The sequence below is a fragment of the Alosa sapidissima genome, chromosome 2, assembly GCF_018492685.1.
Source record: "Alosa sapidissima isolate fAloSap1 chromosome 2, fAloSap1.pri, whole genome shotgun sequence".
NCBI classification, from domain to species: domain Eukaryota; kingdom Metazoa; phylum Chordata; class Actinopteri; order Clupeiformes; family Clupeidae; genus Alosa; species Alosa sapidissima.
The window spans coordinates 11684779-11704911 of record NC_055958.1 but is presented as its reverse complement, the minus strand read 5'-3'; the positions used below and the strand labels follow the sequence as shown (position 1 = coordinate 11704911).

At 42.6% G+C, this 20133-nt stretch overlaps 1 protein-coding gene across 1 annotated transcript; it reads right to left on the bottom strand.

The window, feature by feature from the left end:
• Positions 1-97: 97 nt before the first annotated feature.
• On the bottom strand, positions 98-19833 carry LOC121689818 (collagen alpha-2(VI) chain-like). Its single transcript, XM_042070043.1, has 28 exons — positions 19587-19833; positions 16915-17078; positions 14408-15012; positions 14235-14255; positions 13474-13539; positions 13268-13321; positions 13084-13128; positions 12927-12953; positions 12608-12634; positions 12456-12500; positions 11970-12023; positions 11532-11594; positions 11357-11419; positions 11133-11186; positions 11013-11048; positions 10780-10842; positions 10137-10199; positions 8709-8771; positions 8046-8108; positions 5938-5988; positions 4842-4940; positions 4533-4595; positions 3786-3821; positions 3641-3686; positions 3330-3482; positions 2577-3032; positions 2287-2325; positions 98-1838 (listed from the first exon to the last, which is right to left on the bottom strand). Exons 2-28 carry the CDS (start codon positions 17060-17062, stop codon positions 1237-1239), a joined length of 3105 nt encoding a protein of 1034 aa, XP_041925977.1. The 5' UTR covers positions 17063-17078; positions 19587-19833; the 3' UTR covers positions 98-1236.
• Between the last annotated feature and the right edge of the window lie 300 nt (positions 19834-20133).

The following is a 20133-nucleotide window of genomic DNA, read 5'->3' as shown; positions in this document are numbered from 1 at the left end:
GTGTGTGCTAGCCTGCAGTGCAGACAAATACCGGTACAAATATGACCTATTTGTTTACTTCAGTTGTTTGAGTCTCAGATTTCCATCTTACGACAACTAGGGAAACACAACATTGTTTATTTGAGTTCAAAGGCACCCGGTAGATCTTACAACATGTCGTTTTTGGTAACCAGACCAAGATAAGCACCTAGATAAAGGCAGACACAAATGTGTGTAAGAAATATTTTTTCCTCACATGATACAGTGATGATAGCGAGCCAACAGTAATATATATTGTTCAACACAGCCACACAGCCTGTTGCTGTAAAGTTCGTATTTACCCCTTTATCAAAGCAGATGAAATGCTCAAGGGCGAAAAACAAATATGTTTTCAATGTGCCAATGTGGGGGATTCAGGGGGTGGGGAAACTCAGAGATTAACAGTAATCAGAGGGTGAAATGAGAGAAACTCAGATTAACAGTAGTCAGAGGGTGAAATGAGAGAAACTCAGATTAACAGTAATCAGAGGGTGAAATGAGAGAAACTCAGATTAACAGTAATCAGAGGGTGAAATGAGAGAAACTCTGAGATTAACAGTAGTCAGAGGGTGAAATGAGCAGCAAATGCTGAAGCCACATGACATTGTAAGTATATATTTTAGGCTTTTTGCCTGTTATGTGCAGAGACAGGAAGCAAGGTGGGGTGGGGTGGGGAAATGACCACAGGTTGGATTCGAACCTCATGCCCTGTTTGCTGAGATATCCACTAAAGTTAGCATGATAACCAGTCAGGGACGTACCGTATCTTATACCACTTAGTACCTCACTGGCACTGCATGGAATACATTGGAAGTGTGCCATTGGTGCGTTCGAGACAACTTGAAATCTAGGCAGAAAGGATCAATGACTGGATGTCAAACCTTTCACTACAAACAAAAATGTGTGCTTTTATGTTGTACTGAGAGATGAGCAATGGGAGAGCGTGATGATGGATTTGATGCTGAATAAATCCAACCCTAGAAATTGTATTTGCTCAAAGTAGCCTAGTAGGCTATGTGATAACTTGTGTTAATCAGAAAACAACGTGTTAATCCTGGTTTAACTTTTGACTGGTTTAACTATGAGAATGAATAAGAAGTCACATGTAACAAAAATAAAATCAAACATACAAATTCAGTTAAAACATAGAAGCACCTGTGGTAGGAGGAAACTAAACATCTAATTCCTCCTAAACATCTAACTCCTGTCGGCCTTACATTAACACACCCAGCGGATAAACCGATCGAAATAGTTCAGCTCGGACAGGTGTGTGTAGTCTGGCCCTTCGAACACTGCATTACGATCCCCGAGTGCCAACTGCATGACCACCTCCTTGTCCACCTCGTTGCCCAAGGCGACAACCGAGGGCACCACCTGCTCTTTCCGCATGACTCCAAGAACCTCCTTGAGCCCCTCTGTCGATGTAACGCCGTCCGTGACGAAGACGAAGTTGACCTCGGCCTCACGCCTGGTCTGCCGAACACGTTCGGAGAACAGCACGTTGCTGACGGCGTGGGTGATGGCGGAGGTGACGTCGGACGAGGCGTCCAGGTAGCGCATGCCTTCCATACGCTCGGTGAGGACGCCGAGGTTGTGTGTGAGGCCGGACGCCACCTGGTGCTGGTTGGCGCGGCCGTACTGCATGACCGCGACGCGGGCTCCCATGGCGTCACTGCCGTCCCGAGCCATCGGGAGGCGTCGTGCCACCCTCTCGATGAAGCGCTGCACACGGTCGAAGTTCTCCTGGCCAATGCGTTCCGAACCGTCCACCAGGAAGACGAGATCCACAGGCCGGTCAGAACAAGGTGCCACGGCCATATCTGAGGGAGAAGGCAAATGTATGATGAAATAAAAGAAGTCAAATGTGTCATCCTCTCTAGTCTCCACAGGTTTAATATGAGTGTGCAGAGAATGGTAAGTTGAATTCCTAGTTGATACATTTCCTGTTTCCTGTACATTTCCATGTGCTTTTATATGTTGTTTAATGGTTTATGTGTTGTATGTCATGTGGTGGTCTACAAAGTGTCCTGCCTCCTAGACTGTAAACCTAGTTTACCTATGGGTACCAATAAAGTAACCTGACCTAACCTGACCTGTTATTTATGTTCTGTAGAACGTGGTGGTTGTTCACAACTTCTAAGTACTCTAGATATTGATAGATTATCTATATGAACAGAAAAGTAGTTTTGTTTCCCTTTGTTTGTTAATTCTCGGAGAGTACTTAAAGCACAATAATAATAACACGATAAATAAAGAGATTAATGTTACCTGTTTGGCAAGGCAGATCTGGGCAAATAATGACTGGGTCTGGATAAAAAAAGAGACCAGTATATAAATCAAACCAAGTTTACTTTAGGATGCCACAAAATATGTTCATTATTTAAAAGAGTAGTTAAAAATGTAACAATTATCAGTAGTATCAGTAATACTACTTTTAGAAACTGGCAAAGGTTACTAATGGTGGAAAATATTGACTAAATAAACAGATACATAATAAAAGGTAAAATAAATATCAACAATTGCGTAGTGGTCAGAGTAATGGCAGGGAGGTGCTGTACCTGGGCAAAGCACCGTCTCGACCTCCTTGATAAAGGCGTCAGCCACTAGGTCTGTGTACTTGGTCATGTTTCTCACGCGCTGCGGCCGGTCACAGGTGATGCTGACCAACGTCTCGTCCTGCACCGGGACGTTGAACATGTCCCCGATCCCTACGGCCATGACGTCTACATCAGGGTCCTGGCAAAGGGACCGGAGCAGACCGGGCTCGTCTTTAGGATCGTAGCGGCCATCTGTGATGACCACCGCAGTCACCCTGGCCCCCTCTCGTCTGCCATCACGGATGATGGTGTCGTAGGCGTATTTGAGTGCGGACGGAGTCCATGTCCCGCCGGCAATCCACTTCAGCTCCTTTATAGCCTTCTTGAGGGCAGATAGTGAGTTGATGTTTGGGTCGTTCAGACGGATGGCCTCGAAGGTTCCGTTATGGCTGTACTGCACCACTCCGACTCGTGTCCCTGTAAACAAAAAAACAGTATTTCAGTAAGTAAGTTATGGAAAACTGTCATTTAGATTGAAGGGAGAAAACAGCCTCACAGTATCTCAAGCTACAGCTCAATAAACTGCTGCTACTGCTGCTCTTACTTTTTTCTAGAATCATACAGGGCCCAGCATTGGCTTGCAGCACTAGTTAGAGACACAGGGACCTGCCTGTTTTAATACTCATTCATTCATTGATTAATGAGGGCAGGAACAGTCCCATAACGGTCCCATAATTCCACAGTCCAGTTTTATGACTCACAGGGCAGCTATACCTGAAGCTGAGTTGGGGTTCGTTGCCATGGAGCCCAGCTTGTTCATGGTGTTGATGACAAAGTGTTTCTCCAGGGTGAAGTTTGTGAGCCCCACGCTCTCTGAGCTGTCAATCACAAACACAATGTCCAGAGCGCCACATTGCTTCTCACAGTCTGTGGGGGGGGGGGGGGAAGACACAAGTCTTTTGTAACAATCCCAAATAATCATGTTTTTAATTACATAACTTCCATTAAAAAACAAGTAAAATGAAAATTAAAAGCACAAATGTACTGTTCTCTTTCTCAGCAAGCCTTTGGTCAGTGACACTTACCACAACAGCCACACGTCTCTCTGATATAGCTCATGACATCACATTCCTGGGGAAGAGGACACAGATGGATTAGGACACGCAGACACGTAATGACAACACAGAGTACGATGAGAGCAGAGCTGAGGAGACCAGAGAGATAACTCACGCTCAGTCCAGGGTCTCCCTCCGGGCCAGGGTCCCCCTGAGGAACAGAGGCATGGGAGGAAAGAGTTCAACAGTGTTTGTAATAGGAGAACAAAATTGTTTCCAAATTAGGAGCTGACTATAGATTCCAGTCGATCTTTCATTTGTATGTTGTTATACATTCCATTCTACCTTTTATTTATGTGTTGTTATAGTTTCCATTCTATCTTTCATTTATATACAGTATTCTTATAGATTCCATTCTTTCTTTCATTTATATTTAGCAACAGTCCTTGAGTTACCTTGGATTGATTTAAAATGGACAATGTTGCAACTGTTATTGTGTGTAATAAAAACTGTAAATTCTCAAGGCTGCGTTTGAAGTATTTTAGGCTGTCAGACTAACGCATCTAAACTACTTGACGGCCAATTAATAGATAATCCAGATGCGGAGCAGCGATAGCACGCCACCTAAGAAATGGTCGGTTGGGGTATGATTCCCAAACGTGGCAAAGGGAGAGAGCAGTCCAAATCTGCAGCTTGACCACAAGGCTCATTGGTATGGCAGTCAGAGCGCACACTCAAATGTAGGGACGGCACTCTGTCACACCGATGTTGTGAGTCCCAGCCACTTTGAATGTTTGCTGAACCCCACAAACTTTACTTGACTTTATTGAGCTTTGAGTTTTTGTGAAGGGCTTAGTACTTCCTGACTTCCCAGACTGCACAGGGGTTCTGGGTTTAATGTCACCAGGTTCTTAGCACTTACAGGAGGACCAGCATCTCCCGACAGTCCTCTGATCCCAGGTTGCCCCACCAGTCCCGGATCGCCCTGATGATGAGATAAACAGAACACTCAAAAACACAGGAATCAGAACCACTTTAGTACTGTGTAAGTTCTACTGTGGGTTCCATTCCTGGCTTTCACCGTTGTGTCCTTAAGCAAGGCACTTAACGCTGAGGGATGCGACGCAGGTCTTGTTTAAAGAGTAATAGTCTACATAGATGCTATTGTAATTGTTTAAATAATAACAGTCTACGTAGATGATATTGTAATGGTGCAACACAGGTCTCTCACCGGATCACCATTTTCTCCTTTGGTCCCAGGATCTCCTTTTGCCCCGCAGTCCCCTCTGCTACCCCGGGGACCCTTTCTTCCTTTCTCACCCCGGTCGCCCTGGGTAACAACAACGACAACAACAATGATACAAACACATGTTTATTGATGGGTTGGGTTATCGGAGAAGTCCAACAGTAATACACAGCGATATGCAGCTTACATTTCGCATAACTATGCAGTTTTATATCTTATAACACAGCCAGTGCCTGCACAGTCACAAGTGGTAGGAGAGGGAATTTGTTGGGTACTATAGAGTGTCCCAGTGACGCCACTTCCATTTGCCTCCATGGGACCTATCTTTCAAAAAAATTTGAACGCCAGTCTATGGCGAAAAAGAAATTATTTTCTGGTCCCGGTTGACTTGTGCCTTGAATTACCCATATGATGTTTGTCAATTTTAAAGACAAATTTTCATGTAAAGACATTTGCAGTTTGTTTCGTAACTACTGAATTACAACATTGTGAAAGATCGTAATTCCCACGACTACAAACCCATCAGTCGCGCTAGTGACGTTAGCTCATTCACAGCCACACTAGATTGTACAAGCATACCAGCAACAGGTCTTAATTGGGCTTTCCTTGCCGATGAAAATACCATGAGTCAGAGGATTAAACACATCAGGTAAGTTGTATTCGTCCATAGACTGTACATTAGATACTGTTAAGTGATATTGCAGGCAGCAAGATGCAACCGTTAACTAGCATATAACAGCTAATCGTATCGTTAATTACATTGGTGACGTACATCGTTCAAGACGAGAGATGTAGTCCACTGAGCAGATTTGCACAAAACCAACATAACTTTTGAAGTCTATCGAACAACAGTACCTTCTTGATGTGAAAAATTATCTTTTAAATTCACACACATCATATGTGAAATTCGTGGCACAATTCAAACTGGAATAATTGTTATCGCTCCATTAACTCCCGTTCATATTTTTTTGAAAGACAGGTCCCTTGTAGCGGAAGTAAAACGGAAGTCACTGGGACACTCTATAGACTGATAAGGGCAACTGATACCTGGCTACCATAAAGAAATCAAAACTTTTCTCACTGTTCGTCCTCTCGAGCCAGGATAACTGAACCCGTTTCTTCCACGGTCACCCTATGATGGAGAAAAATTTGACAAAGAAAAACAGTGTAAGCAATATGAAGAATTTACAGTGAAGAATATAATAACTTGGGTCTAAACTTGTTTATGTTTTAACTACTTTTGGATTAAGACTAGCTTAGCAAACATAAAGCGCTAAGAGGCTTGATGGCACTGAATGAGACAGCAAGTTCCATAATAACTGATGATAGCAGTATAAGCCTGGTTTATGTAATGGAGAATGGAATGCAAACAGCAGGAGAGCAACCACCAGTAGTCATAACACTTGCTACTCAAGCTATCAAAAAATGTGAACAAAAAAGGTGAATTATGAGTTTGGGTCCACATATTTCATATTTGATTTGTTGACTTGTAGTAAACGTATTTTATATTAGAGAGAGAGAGAGAGACGGAGAGAGAGCTGTTAGACTATAATAAACATGGTGAAGAGGGAAATGGAAATATTCAGTTTCCAATGCTGTTCCTCCCACGCCTGTTCTGCCAATCCAGTCACATAAAACGCAACACAGCATGGCTGACACTCAAATGACTTGCAGTCCCGAGTAGTAGCGTAATACTATCTATTAAGGAACCATGGAAAGGAAAACAGCATTATTTTAGTTCAGAATTAGTTTATTTTTGTGAATGACTGATTTTACAGCCTTTCTTTTGATTAGACAGACTGGTGAATTTGCCTATTTGGTGTATTCATAAAATTATCCTCAGATACACTAAGCCATGTGACAGAAATTCCCTCATCCAAAAGATTGAGACAGGATATAGTTTATTGCATTCCTGATCTTTAAATATGCTGCATTCTCTACAAGTTGCCACTGTAAGACAGTGCACTCTTTGTCGTTATGTTCCTGTTTAAATTTGGATGGAATTTTGATGGCTGTGTATAGAACGTAGTGTCTCCTAGAAATCTGGACAGAGGGTGAAGATGGTCAACCATTTTGTACTGTGAGCATCCACTGCTAGCCACTCCAGATACAAAATGACTAAATGGATGAACTACATACAGGCAGTTCACACATTTTGAACCAACCCGTGTCAGATGTGACCATTTGGGTGCACTCGTAAACTGCTATGAGCGCACACTGGCACCTTGAAATCGCTCATAAATGTGTGCTGATGGAATTATCACACTCTCAGAGTGCACACTAGGCACTCCATCTGAAGGGACAGAGCGGCAGAGTGTAACGCCAGTCAAACTGAAAACAGTGGCAGACGTTTTGAGGAAATAGGACAGATTCAGTATTTATAGCAAATTATAGAGACCTTACTAAGTAATTAAACAAAATTGGTTGCAATGTGCTAATCATCCTCACTGTTGTCAAGACTTTGAATGAAACATACTTATTTCAACCTGCTGTTTGTGTTCATGTCAGTTTTGATCTATGACTTAAAATGCTCGTCTTTTTCAAACTACAGAGTGTTGCAAGCGTTTTCAGTGTGCCAGATTGAATTTATAAATACTATGCATGCAGAGTGTTGCATTCATAGTCTGCAGACTACTACTGTATGAATTTATATGGGAATTTCTGAAGGCCTTCAAAATGTTCTTCGGTTGCGGTGGTCCGCGGTTTGAATGGGCTGTAGACACAGTATGTTCATACTGTGGAAACTACAAAGACTCCATGGGAGCTATGTGAGTGACAAGAGATGTACAAGCACTCAGGGGTTTTGGGGGAATGAGTGCACTGAACAGCGCCATTCCATGTACTTTTATAAACCAGCACACTATGCTGCAGGGTAGCAGAATAAAAAAGCACTGTTCAGATTTGTGAGCATTGACCCCAGTTTACTCCTATGAATGTGTGGTTGGGGGGCAAGGGTGGCATACACAGTGCTGGTTGCATTTACAGCCCAGACAACAGCAAGACTGATTTGCTAGGGGGGAATGTAGCACTTATAGTCCTACAGTTCTTCTGTAAGACTTGTATCAGCAATATTCTCAAACTGTGCAGCTACAGTAGCTATAGTAACATATGTGTGTGCTGTTTGTTTTTATGCACTGCACAGACTACTGTTCTCTTTGGGTGTGTGTTAAGTGAGCTGATATACCCTACCCTTGGTCCTGGGGGGCCAACATCTCCCCTGGGACCCTCGTCTCCAGTGTCCCCTGCGGGCCCCTATAGCAAACAGAGAGAGAGTGAGAGAGAAAGAGAGGGGGAGTTGTGTTGTGTCCAAATCAATTCAAAGTGTTATAAAAAGCCATAAAGAGGTTGTAAATAGCATTGATAGTAATGTATGTGTAATTTGTGTGCTATGAGACTTCACAGGAATTCATGACCTTGACATTTATAAGACAGTGCCTAGGGAAGGACATTTTAGTGTCCAATGCCAAAATCAGAAGAGTAACAGTGTTTTGTTTTGCAGTATTCTCTTTCTAATGAGGCAAAGCAAATTTTGGCTTCATGCACAGACTTCCAAGGAAAGTTAAGTGTTCTAGGTAATATTTGAAATACGTTTATCCTTTTCACCAGAACAGCTTAAGCTCAAATCACAAGGGCTTACGTCAAGCAATGACTACGCAGTGATATCAAGCTGAATATGACTAATACAACTATCAGTCTATCTAGTCACTAGGCCTTTTGACTAAGCCTGTGTACTTCTCAGAATGGACTATGTACAATGCAATCCCCATACTAGAAATTTATAAGCTGTGGAGAGAGGAACCTCTTGCACTAGAATGAACTTCAACTCCCATCATGCCTCAGGATTAGGCCCACCTGGGTGCCTGGAGTTCCTGTTTCCCCTGGTGGTCCTCTAGGGCCTCCCAAACCTGGATGCCCCTGCGAAGAGAGGGTATCGGTGAGGTAAGGGAGGCTAAGTGACTCAAAAGTAGAACCAGAAAAATGTTATTGCAACTAAACAGTATTCGATTTGAAAATATAACAGTATACATATGTACATTAATGCAACACAATGCAATAGTTTACCATGTTTTGAGGTAAACTTTATTCAGGTATGTAGTTTTGGCATGATCTTCAAATTAACTGATGTTCTCTGATAAATGATAGTAGGCATGAATGGATAAAACACCCATTTGGGGTTTAAACCAATAGATAAATGTTTTGTTGTATTAAATGCGTACAATTCATTGCATGGAAACAGCCAGACAATGTACCTAATTGGAGTGTCTAAACTCAAACCATGCTCACTTTCCGAATCCTTTGTTTAGAATCAACAGGAGCTGATTCTCGAAGTTAACTGAATTTGGGTTTCCAATCAGCTGCGTTTGCTTTGGTAATGCCAGGTAAAATTGTAGATTACAAGTACAACTTAAATAGTACAAATACAGTATAAAAGTTAATTACAAGTAAAATAATACCCCAAATTACAGTAACATGAGTAGTTGTAATGTTACTCCCACCCGTTGAAAAGAAATAACACATAGTTTCCGAATAAACCTCAGCAAACAGTTCCAAAAAAGGAGTCAAAGTGTCATGTTTTGGTATGTGCAAGTACAGTGACTCACTTCAAATCAACCACACTGTAAAGCTATGCTTGCTAAACGGAGGGTGACCACTCTGCCTCTGGACAGTGGGATGGGGAAACAACATGAGCTGTACTTGCAGATTATACTAAAGATTGTAATCGGGAGATTTGTTCACATTACTTGCAGATACAATTTAATTTCCAGATCAAAAACAAAAAGATCCAGAACTTTCCATCATTGTGAAGTGAAAACTGTGAATCAAGTAAATGTGACCATAAATGTTAATGTTTAGAATTGACTGGTTGGTGTAAGTAAAACAGAAAATATATTTGTGGAGCTGCAACATAAGTCAGGCCTGCTTCAAAATGTAATGGGCTGCCCATGGCCCATGAAAATCAGGCTGATCGTTTTGGTGTAACCCGGCACACAGACAGACAGACAGACATACAAACAGACAGACAGACAGACAGACAGACAGACAGACATACAAACAGACAGACAGACAGACAGACAAACAACATCACAAAATAACCTCCATTCCATTCCAACCTCCATTTTCCATTTTTCTCTTGACCATTTGACCTTTATTCAGATTGGATGGTGAAGAGTTGGGATTGGGAAATGGCCGCGGGTCGGATTCGAACCCAGGTCCCCATGGGCACTCAGAGCCGAATGTGTGTGCACACGCCACAGCGCCCCCTATGTGTTAGACATTTACCTTTGCTCCTTTGGCCCCACCCTGTCCAGGCACTCCCCTCACGCCTTCAGGGCCAGGCTCCCCCTGCGGACAGGAAGAAAGACACAAACGTTGGACAGTCTATAACTTCTGCATAATTAATCTTTCAATAATTTCTTCATCTGTCTTTCGGCCAGCCTGAATTTAAAAAATCGGAGTTCAATAAATGTTGTTTATAATAAAAGTCGCTAGAGAAGCTAGATGTTTATATTTCGCTACAGCATCTGTTTTACAAGATATTGACAGTGCAATTTGAAAAAAAAAAAACAGAAAACAGTGATTACGGCACTTGTTGAGAAGATGTTTTGGGCTGTTTTCCCTAAGGGATTCACATGTTTCGTTGCTCTGATTGATTAGGTCTATTGAGTTGCATGCAGAGGCATTTTCCCTCCTTTATCAGTTAGAGAGTTTGAGTGTGGCTATGCCAGGCTATCTTTCTGCTGCTGTTGACACCCAAATGTTGCCCCTCTCCAGGATCAATAGTGTGTTATCTTATCTGAATGTTCCTCCGTGAATTTCAATGGCAATGCTCAATGCCAATTTACAGCAGCCTCTCTGGCTGGGAGGTTGTTAAACTGTGAAAAGGTCCCTATATGTAGCGCTGGGACTGTATCTGTAACCAAACCTTATCTCCTTTGGGTCCAACTCTTCCTTGAATGCCTTTGGCTCCAGTATTGCCTGTTCTTCCCTGAAAATGACAGCACATGTGCTTTTCAATATTGCATGCATTGTAAGGTTTCCATAAAAAGACAGAGTAATTTAAGAGTACGGGTACATGAAGTGTTATTACGTATGATGTTGTTATTACGTATGATGTTGTCATATTTGGTTATGTTATCACTTGAACATTGTTTTTACCTGTTCTCCCTTTGGCCCAATTCCTCCTGGTCCTCCCTAAAGACAGCACACATACAGTCACGGAACAGCTCCAGAAAACAAACAACCGGAGAAAGGTAGAGTAGTGAGAGAGTCCCTTACTTGTGGCCCTTTGGTTCCTGGAAAGCCTTGTGTGCCTGGCACTCCTCTCTCCCCCTAGTGCAATAAACACAAACGCATTTCCCTGCCTGCTAGTAAAAGTTGTAATAAAGGTTTTAGTAGCGGTTTTACTAACACATTTATTAGTGGTTTAAAATGCACTTGGTGTAATACTATAAAAGCAAAATAGGGTATTATGGAGTAATAATGTGAGGGCATAATTGTACTTTTGGTCCAACATCTCCTGGTGGCCCAGGAGGGCCTGATCTGCCTCCGTGTCCAGGGTCCCCCTACAAACGGACAGAAACCACCAGACGGGATTATTACCCTCTTCTTGGATAGAGATGATACATGAGTTTGATTTTATTTTGTACATGTTTTAAAATCTCCTCAGGACCTCACCTTCACTCCCACAGGTCCGGCAGGTCCAGGGTCACCAGAATCTCCAGGATAGCCGTCTATTCCCTAACAGAGAAATTAGAGGTGAGGTAATCTCCAGGATACCCGTCTATACCCTAACAGAGAAATTAGGGGTGGAAGGTGGGGGTGGAAGGTGGGGGTGGGGTGGGGGGTGGCAGTGTGTGATGGTTGGGGGGTGGGGGGGGGGGGGTGTAGACTGAGGGATAACCATCAAAATGTATTGGGCAAGTTGAGGTATTCAAGGTACTTTAGCTGATACAATACAAACTGAGTGATTAATAATCAATGTCAATCAATGATGGAGCAGCAAAAGTGTTGCTGCCTGAAAATCATGCTAAATATCAGTCAACTACTATAAAATGCTTTTTTTAATGTTTAGTGGCACCCATGAACTTCCAAGAGTGTGGATATATGACCAACCTTATCTCCTTGATCTCCTTTGCACCCTGGGGCGCCAATCCTACCGATCTTGCCCTGAAACACCACATACTCTTGTTAGTACGCTGAGCTCTCCACTCACAGTGGAGTACACAGTATTTTTATGTCTTCCATCAGCACTCTGGCCGTGGTCCAGTGAGGAGATGTCTGAATCCTTTTAACGGCTAGGCATTTTTAAAGGAACACGATGGAAGAATTGATATCTATGCCTCTTGGCGTCAAGACAATACCCAATTAGTCAAAAAAAAACTAAAAGGGTCATAATACAACCCAACCAAAAATGTTACATAGTGCAATATCAAGCGCTCTGGGCACGCATTGGTCAAAGACTTCATTCTCCATATACTAAATCAGTGTAGCATCAGAATGAATTTGAAGCTGTTCTTTGAAGGTAAAATAACTGCACTGTGTTCCTTTCGACAGGTGTTTACTGCGTCCGTAAGGATTAGAAGTGTTTCTCCATCTTACCTTCTGGCCATCTGTTCCATTGCGACCTGAAAGTCCAGCAACGCCCTGGTCATTGGAGGAAGATATTGGGATGTCAGAACACACTGTTGCACCCTGAGTTACCATGTGAACGGTTTTCTTACAGAATTGTCTTTGAAAAGAGAATGACATACCTTTCCACCTTGGTCTCCAATGTCACCCTATACAGGAGAAAAAAATAGAAAACGATTGTTTATTATAAATATAGCAGTTGATTTACATACTGTTTATGAATACAAGAGGTGGTGTGCATGTCTTTTTCAGAACCAATGTTTGGTCTTACAATGATGCAAATAATCCTGACAAGTTGCAAAGACCTATTCCAAATGGTGAATAACATTATGCTTACTTATATATATAAATGATAGAATGTACTGTAGGCTACATACGTAAGTATGCCCCACATAAGTGGATAAATATTCTGGATGCATCATGTGGGTTGCGTTGACTCACTTTGTCTCCTTTTGGTCCAGTTTCACCCTGAAGAGAAATAAAAGAAATTGAAACGTGAAGACATTCACACATTAAAAACATTAACAGACATTCACACATTAAAGACATTAAATGGCTTTGTATGTGGCAGCATGCTTGTGCAACTGCACAGATGTACCTTTGGACCTGGCGGCCCAATAGGACCCTCAAGACCTGGATCCCCCTGCAAGAGACAACACACCAACACATCTTCACAACAACGCCACATCAAAACAAAAACATTTGCCTTTCAAGAAGCTGTTATTAATTATGAAAAAGTCACAATATCACAACAAATCATAGAAAGAGAAGTCTTATCTTACCGCCTGTCCCTTATGACCTCTCAATCCATGCACTCCAATAACCCCCTTTTGTCCCTAAAGGAAGACAAGCAGATGGAATAGAGGAATATAAGGGGTACTTTCTTACTGATATTAATGTAGAAACACAAGTAGTGAATACATTTCCCTCCCAGAGGTAATGATGAAACAGATTGAAATGTATGACATCATCGGTAACTGAAACTTACTTTTGGTCCTCTGCGACCTTTCGGACCGAGAGGGCCATCCCGTTCCACACACTTGGGCCTGAAACACTGAGGAGACAAACAACGGGCCCTAATTTAGACACTGGACAACGTCAGTCCCAATTGGCCCTAATTTAGACACTGAGGAGACGTCAGTCCTAATGGACTCTAATTTAAACACTGAGGAGACGTCAGTCCTAATGGACCCTAATTTAAACACTGTGCAATGTCAGTCCCAATGGGCCCTAATTTAACCACTGGGCAAAGTGCAACGTCAAGTTTTTTAGGAAAAAAGTTTGCACACTCAACAAAAGAATACCAAGGAGTGTGCGAACTTTTTTCCTAAAAAACTTGACCTTTTTTTGTTCAGCACCTGGGATGTGCACAAAGTCTCCTTGGAAGCAAAATGCAACGTCAGTCAATGAGCAAAGTGTCCTGTGCGTGAACTAAAGCCGTCGTGTGGCGTGTGATGTTTATGCTCAGGCTCTTGCTCATGGTACTAAATCAGCAAAGAGATTTTGTGCAGGTTTTAAATGAGCTTTTGTTTGACTTCAGCACTTTGCTCTCATTTAAATTAGGGCCCAATGTCATGTAGTCAGCTGTGTCCCCACACTGCATCAAGTTAAACCAAACAAGAATTCCACAAAACAAACAAAAACAAACAAACAAATGGTGAAATATGTTTTTCTTCCAGGAAGTATGCTGGTAGGACTATATACAGCATTGGGTCCACTTCATTTGAATGTGAATCACTCATATCTCACCTCCTGATAGGCACGATTTTTCTGTGGAGAAACGCAGAAGGGACAATCAACATGACATATCACCACTAAACACACATGGCAAAGCTCAACATCACATTATTTATCATGACCCACAATACAACCATTCTCTGTTTTTTGGCCTGTCAATAGTTAGCTACACATGGGACTCTTACCATTGTCATAATAATCCGTTCGATTGTTTGCATGTTCACATTTGTGGTCTGAGGCAGGTCAACCGCCACAAAGTTGTCACGGAACATTTCCACTGGGGAGCTGGCGATCTCTCGCAGTCCCGTCTCCAATTTACTCTGCGACACGGCCACGGCGAACAGCTGGTTTCCCTGGTCCCTCGCCCGCTCGGCCGCCGCCTTGATGCCGCCGCACGGGTGTCCCGTCTCGTAGCCGTCCGTCACAACCACGGCGAAGTTCACCGTCTTCATCGGGAACGGGTGCTGTGCGATCGCCTCCGTCATGTTGTTGAGGGCACAGTCGATGTACGAGCCCTTGCCAAAGTAATCGACAGTCTTGACGTTGCGGAGGAATTCGTCGCGGTTGGTGATCTTGCTGAAGACCTTGTTGTTCTGGGAGAAGTGGAGGCCTCCCATGGTCCACGAGAGCTGGACCCCGTTGGTGAAGGTCTCGTCCTTCAGACGCACGGCAAAGTACTTGGTGAACTCCTTGATGCTATTCACAGTGCTGCCTGGGGGCTGCTCCAGCAGAGCCACGGACTCGGACGTGTCCAGGACAAAGTACACGTTGATCGGACACATGATTTCCTCTGCAAAGGGACAAACATGGGTGGAGAAGGGAGGGTACCATTTTAAAGCTGGCAGTATTTCAATGGCTTTCTCGCAATAGAGAGAAATAATATTATCAGAAAATCTATCAGAAACCACATTAGCCTGGGAGAACCCAAACGAACCTTTGTCAAATTTGAATTTGCTCTGCTGGTCCGTCTGGCAAAAAGGCCATTCACTCCCATTTCCAATGCTCCTAAAACCCAGGCACCAATTACAATCACTGAGGCGGGCTTAATATAATGACATCGAAGCAGTTTTAGAAAAACGCTCATTTGTTGAGACGTGTTTTTCCGTTGTTCTGCATGTCATCTCCTTCATTGCTCTGATTGGTTTTAGGTCTAACAAATTGTGTCCTGAGGCATTTTGATTGGCGCCCATTGGTGACAGCCCTTGGCAATGGGAGGTGAATGAAGCTTGTCCAGACCCAATCTTAATTTCAATTTGGGACTCTAGGTTAAAAGTGCCATGTTGGGTAACGTCACTTCTGTTGACATTCAAACAAAACAGAGAGCTAGCTCGCCCCTCCCTCCTCCTCCCTCCCATGCAACTGAAACTCTCCTGAACGCGCATCTCGTCCGTGATTGGCTGGAAAAGTTTGTTATGTTTCATGGTCCAGGCTGCACCAGGGTGTTTTTATTGCCGTTTTTGGAGCCTGGGCTGTCTACAGAGACCGTGTTTTTTACAGTGTATTTAAGGGACATGCAGGTAGTGGATTGTGAGGAGATGTTTGCTGTATGTAACAAAACATCGCGTAACATCGCTTAGAGCACCTTTAAACCTGCAAAATAATGACTTCTTTTCAAATGTTTTCATGACATTTGCAGATGATTACATTTTTGCACCATGCGCAAAATATGAAATGCAAACATTTGAGAGAATGATATCAAATGACAATCTGTTTTTATGAGTTTACTGATTTTCTCAGAAAGACTTCTCCATCTGTACCTGTTATGACTCAACAACAAGAGTCCCATAATGGGACATGTGCCTCGGTGAGACCCAGCTGCTCTACAACTGTTTAGCGCTCCGCTTACAGGGGCCAACACATTCTGTCTCTTGCCCACGCACACCAGCGCCGACATTTTTCACTGACAAGCATTTCATAAACAATGGAGCGGCACCATCAGAAATAGAACTGAGTCGTAATAGACATGGTATTGATGGCAGAGTTTGATGCTGGTGTGCGGGGTGGTTATGGAAACGATGGAATCTAACGGAACCAAATGTTGAAAGCGTTGGCGCAGAGGCCTTTAGACTGCTGGGTCTAACCAAGGCAATAGAGTTAGACTCAACTGCTTTCTAAATTATAGGGAATTATATAAGAATCTTGCAATACAGGAATAGTTTTTCAATGTCATTTAGATTCAAATGTCTTTATCATTATTGATGTCTACATCCTCACATCCATTCTCTTTCTCTCTCTCTCTCTCTCTCTCTCTCTCTCTCTCTCTCTCTCACGTACACTCTTACACACGCACGATTGTACACACAGAGCCTTGAGCCAGCAGCCAGACCAACCTGTCCCTGTCTTTGCTGAATTACTAAAGCGTGGTGAGCGTTCTGGCGCATAATGGCTGCTGTGCAACACCCAGGTGGGTGCTACACATTGGTGGTGGTTAGTGAGGTACCCCCTTCACTGTAAAGCGCTTTGAGTGTTGTGAAAAACGCTATATAAATGTAATGTGTTGTTGTTGTCCCCAGTCCTTCACTGTGCCATGAGCCAGGAAGTCAGTAAATGAAATGTGTTATCCGAACTTAATCAGCCCTTATAACTTGGAACTTAATTAACCCTTAGACAGATCAAACAGAACCAAGAGCAATGAAATCCCCTGCTGTCTTTCACAGCAGCGCTCAAAACTCTTGAACATGCCCATACTCACGATGACAGCACTGGCCCGATGGATCAGGAAGGACAGGGTCCGGGTCTGGTTCTTCACCTGGTAAGGGCCATGGACGAGGTCCCCGTTCCTGCGCGTCGGTTCTGACCCAGAACAAGCCCAACACCAGGACCGCCTGGCATACAATCATCCTGACTTCTACAGTACTGATGGACAACACAGAAGCTCTCATTAGTAAAGCCTGAAGTCCTTTTGGATCACACTTTACCTGCATGGTCTCCAGGAACTATCTAATACTATCTAGATACTCTGGTTATAAACATGCTATCTGTTGATGCTGAAGGAACAACAGGTGCGCACGTACACACACACACATGCACACACACACACACTTACATGTATAAACCTGTATGGCTATTTCATATTAAACAGGTGTTTCTGTATTTCTCCGGGTCACACTTCACTTGGATGGTCTCCTATAGACTATCTACAGGTGCTCAGATTAAAAGCAAACTATCTAGTAACATTCTTAACAACAATTTATGGTCAAACTTAGATTACAGAGATTAAGTTATTTTTCAAGAAAGAATATTTTTTCTCTTGTTTGCTCTGGGCGGCAGTTCAAGCGGAATGATTGAGAGGGCATAAAAGATTTGGCAGATGGGTTCAGCAGTAACGTCACCGATTGACAATCAGCTGATCCCGGTTCAGTCTCTTTGGAAAAAAGCATCTGCTAAATATTAGTCAACTGATTGCTGAACAGCCATTCTAAAAACTGAACTTGGATTTCAATAAACCATCAGTAAAGTATCTGTCGACAGAATATCCAAATAAATTGTTACTCATCAAACATGATCATATCTTGACTTGGAGTGATACATGTATTTCTGCATTATTCTATGAATGGCAACTGTTTGTTTTAGGGGCACATTTGTCTGTATTTGTCCCTATTTATTGGACCTGGAAATGAAAATAAATGTCAAGGAAAATGCAAAGAAACGTTTGTAATTTGCTTCTCATCATTACAGTTCTACCCAGACCCTATACCTGAACATTGACCCTGACCTCAAGATCAACCAATCAATCAATTAATCAATCAACCAATCAATCAATCAATCTGTATATCACTCAATCAATTTATAGTGCAATCCCCTTGTCACATGTATATTCCCTTATAAAATGGCCCCAATAGAATAAAAATGTAAATTAACAAATGTACAAAACTCCCTGTCCCTGTGCATGTTGGCCAGATGTTTTTCAATTACTGATGTAGCTACTTAAGGGCCTTTCCTGGACAGAGGATGAAGAAGACCTGGAACAGAAACAATTGAGATGCAAGATTCATAAAATGGCCAGTCTTTAGAGACCCAGTCATTCTGTCATACGTCCAAAACTCCTCCAGTCTTGTAAGACGGTGAGTGACCTTAAAAATCCCAGATGTCAAGGAGCGTGGGCGCTGTAACTGGAGCACACTTCAGAAATGCACCTTATTTATGTCTGGTGCCGTCTAAGACAAGCACACTAAGATGAGTGGGGTCTGTGTCTAAGACAAGCATACTAAGATGAGTGGGGTCTTGGTGGAGGGCAGAAGCTGGAAAAAGTGCATCATTCAGGACATGCATACACAGGCCTGACACAATGATATATTGCCTTAATTAGCCTGAAAAGAAACCATTGTTTTAATCATTACACTGGTTAGCAGCTTTATGGCTGTTTGAATGTTTCACACACACACACACACACACACACACACACACACACACACTGGTTAGCAGCTTTATGGCTGTTTGAATGTTTCACACAAACACACACACACACACACACACACACACACACAGACACACACACCACCAAACCTTTTATGCCATAGCCTATACTGATGCCAGTCCTGGATTGGCCGTTCCACAAGTTGCATGCATAAAGACCATGGACTGTCTACTAATACTTCCTTGCATGTCTAACACTTGCTAGCACGCTAATAATCTCACCCTGACACACAAGCAAACACACACACACACACACACACACTACATGTAGGCCTATGGTTATGGTTATTGTATATTGAAAACGCTTTTGTCCAAAGCTATTTACAGAATATAAATTGTATTTAGCAGACGCTTTTACGATTTACAGAAAATAAATATTTACCAAAGTTCTCTCTGTGTTACAATCACAGTAAAACTGTAGTCACTCAATACCCCCTCATACTAACATATTACGCACACACAAGCCACTTTGTAGCACTTCACTTCATAATTCAGTCCGAAAAACAGAACGAATTGTATGACATCTGAAACCTTATACCCTCACACGTTTAAATAAATAAGTAATGAAATATCTGCATAAGCAAACACATTAGAAATGCAGGACACAATATTAATGAAGGCAAACCAAAAATATATTTTTGTCACCAGCTTCCAACTAGACAGATAGCCAACCGTCTGTGTTGCAATAGTGGTTACTGAAGGTCTTGCCATAAAACCCATATTAATGCTGCAAATCCTATTTTCTCCCTTACAAACAGTAAGGTTTTACAAAAAAATCAGCTGAAAACGACCAATTTCTGACTTCTGAAACTATCTATAGCCCATCAACATTTTAGCAAATGTCTGAGGGATACCTACAGGCTATCTTCGATCAAAGACTACCTAATCCTTTGACAAGAAGTTATAACATTCTTCCCGCGTTGATAAAACTGCAAGCTTTCGTCTTACCAAAAATATGCAATTTGTTCTTGAAACGCTGTCAGTTAGTGGCGTTTAAGAAAGTTCCGTTATAACTTCATCCTTACATCCCGTCCTATGCAGCGTGGAAAGGTTGTAATCCAGCGTTCATGCTTCTACCGCTACTAGACATCCAGAAGGATTTTCCGTCTCCATCCGGTAGTGTTTTATGGGTTGCAAGCACAGAGTGGGTGAGTGAGTGTGAGACAGTGGGGTTACGGAGGGAGCGTGTGCCATCTCTGTGTGTGTGTGTGTGTGTGTGTGTGTGTGTGTGGACGTTAGTGCATTTGCACTTTTAATGACGCATCTTATATAGCTCCTGAAGTTGGCCTAAACGATATTCAGTAGCCTAGATAAGGTGTTATAATTTTGCAAATTAATTTAGTTGTGACCGGCCATTGACTGTCGCCAAATGGATGAGATGTTTGGATCATAAGATTGGTTTATTTTTCAAGTCGTATCTCATTATACCACGTTCAGACAGATTTCATCGCCAGTGGATTTGACAGCTGGCTTGTGTTCAGTAAAGTCTTCCTGG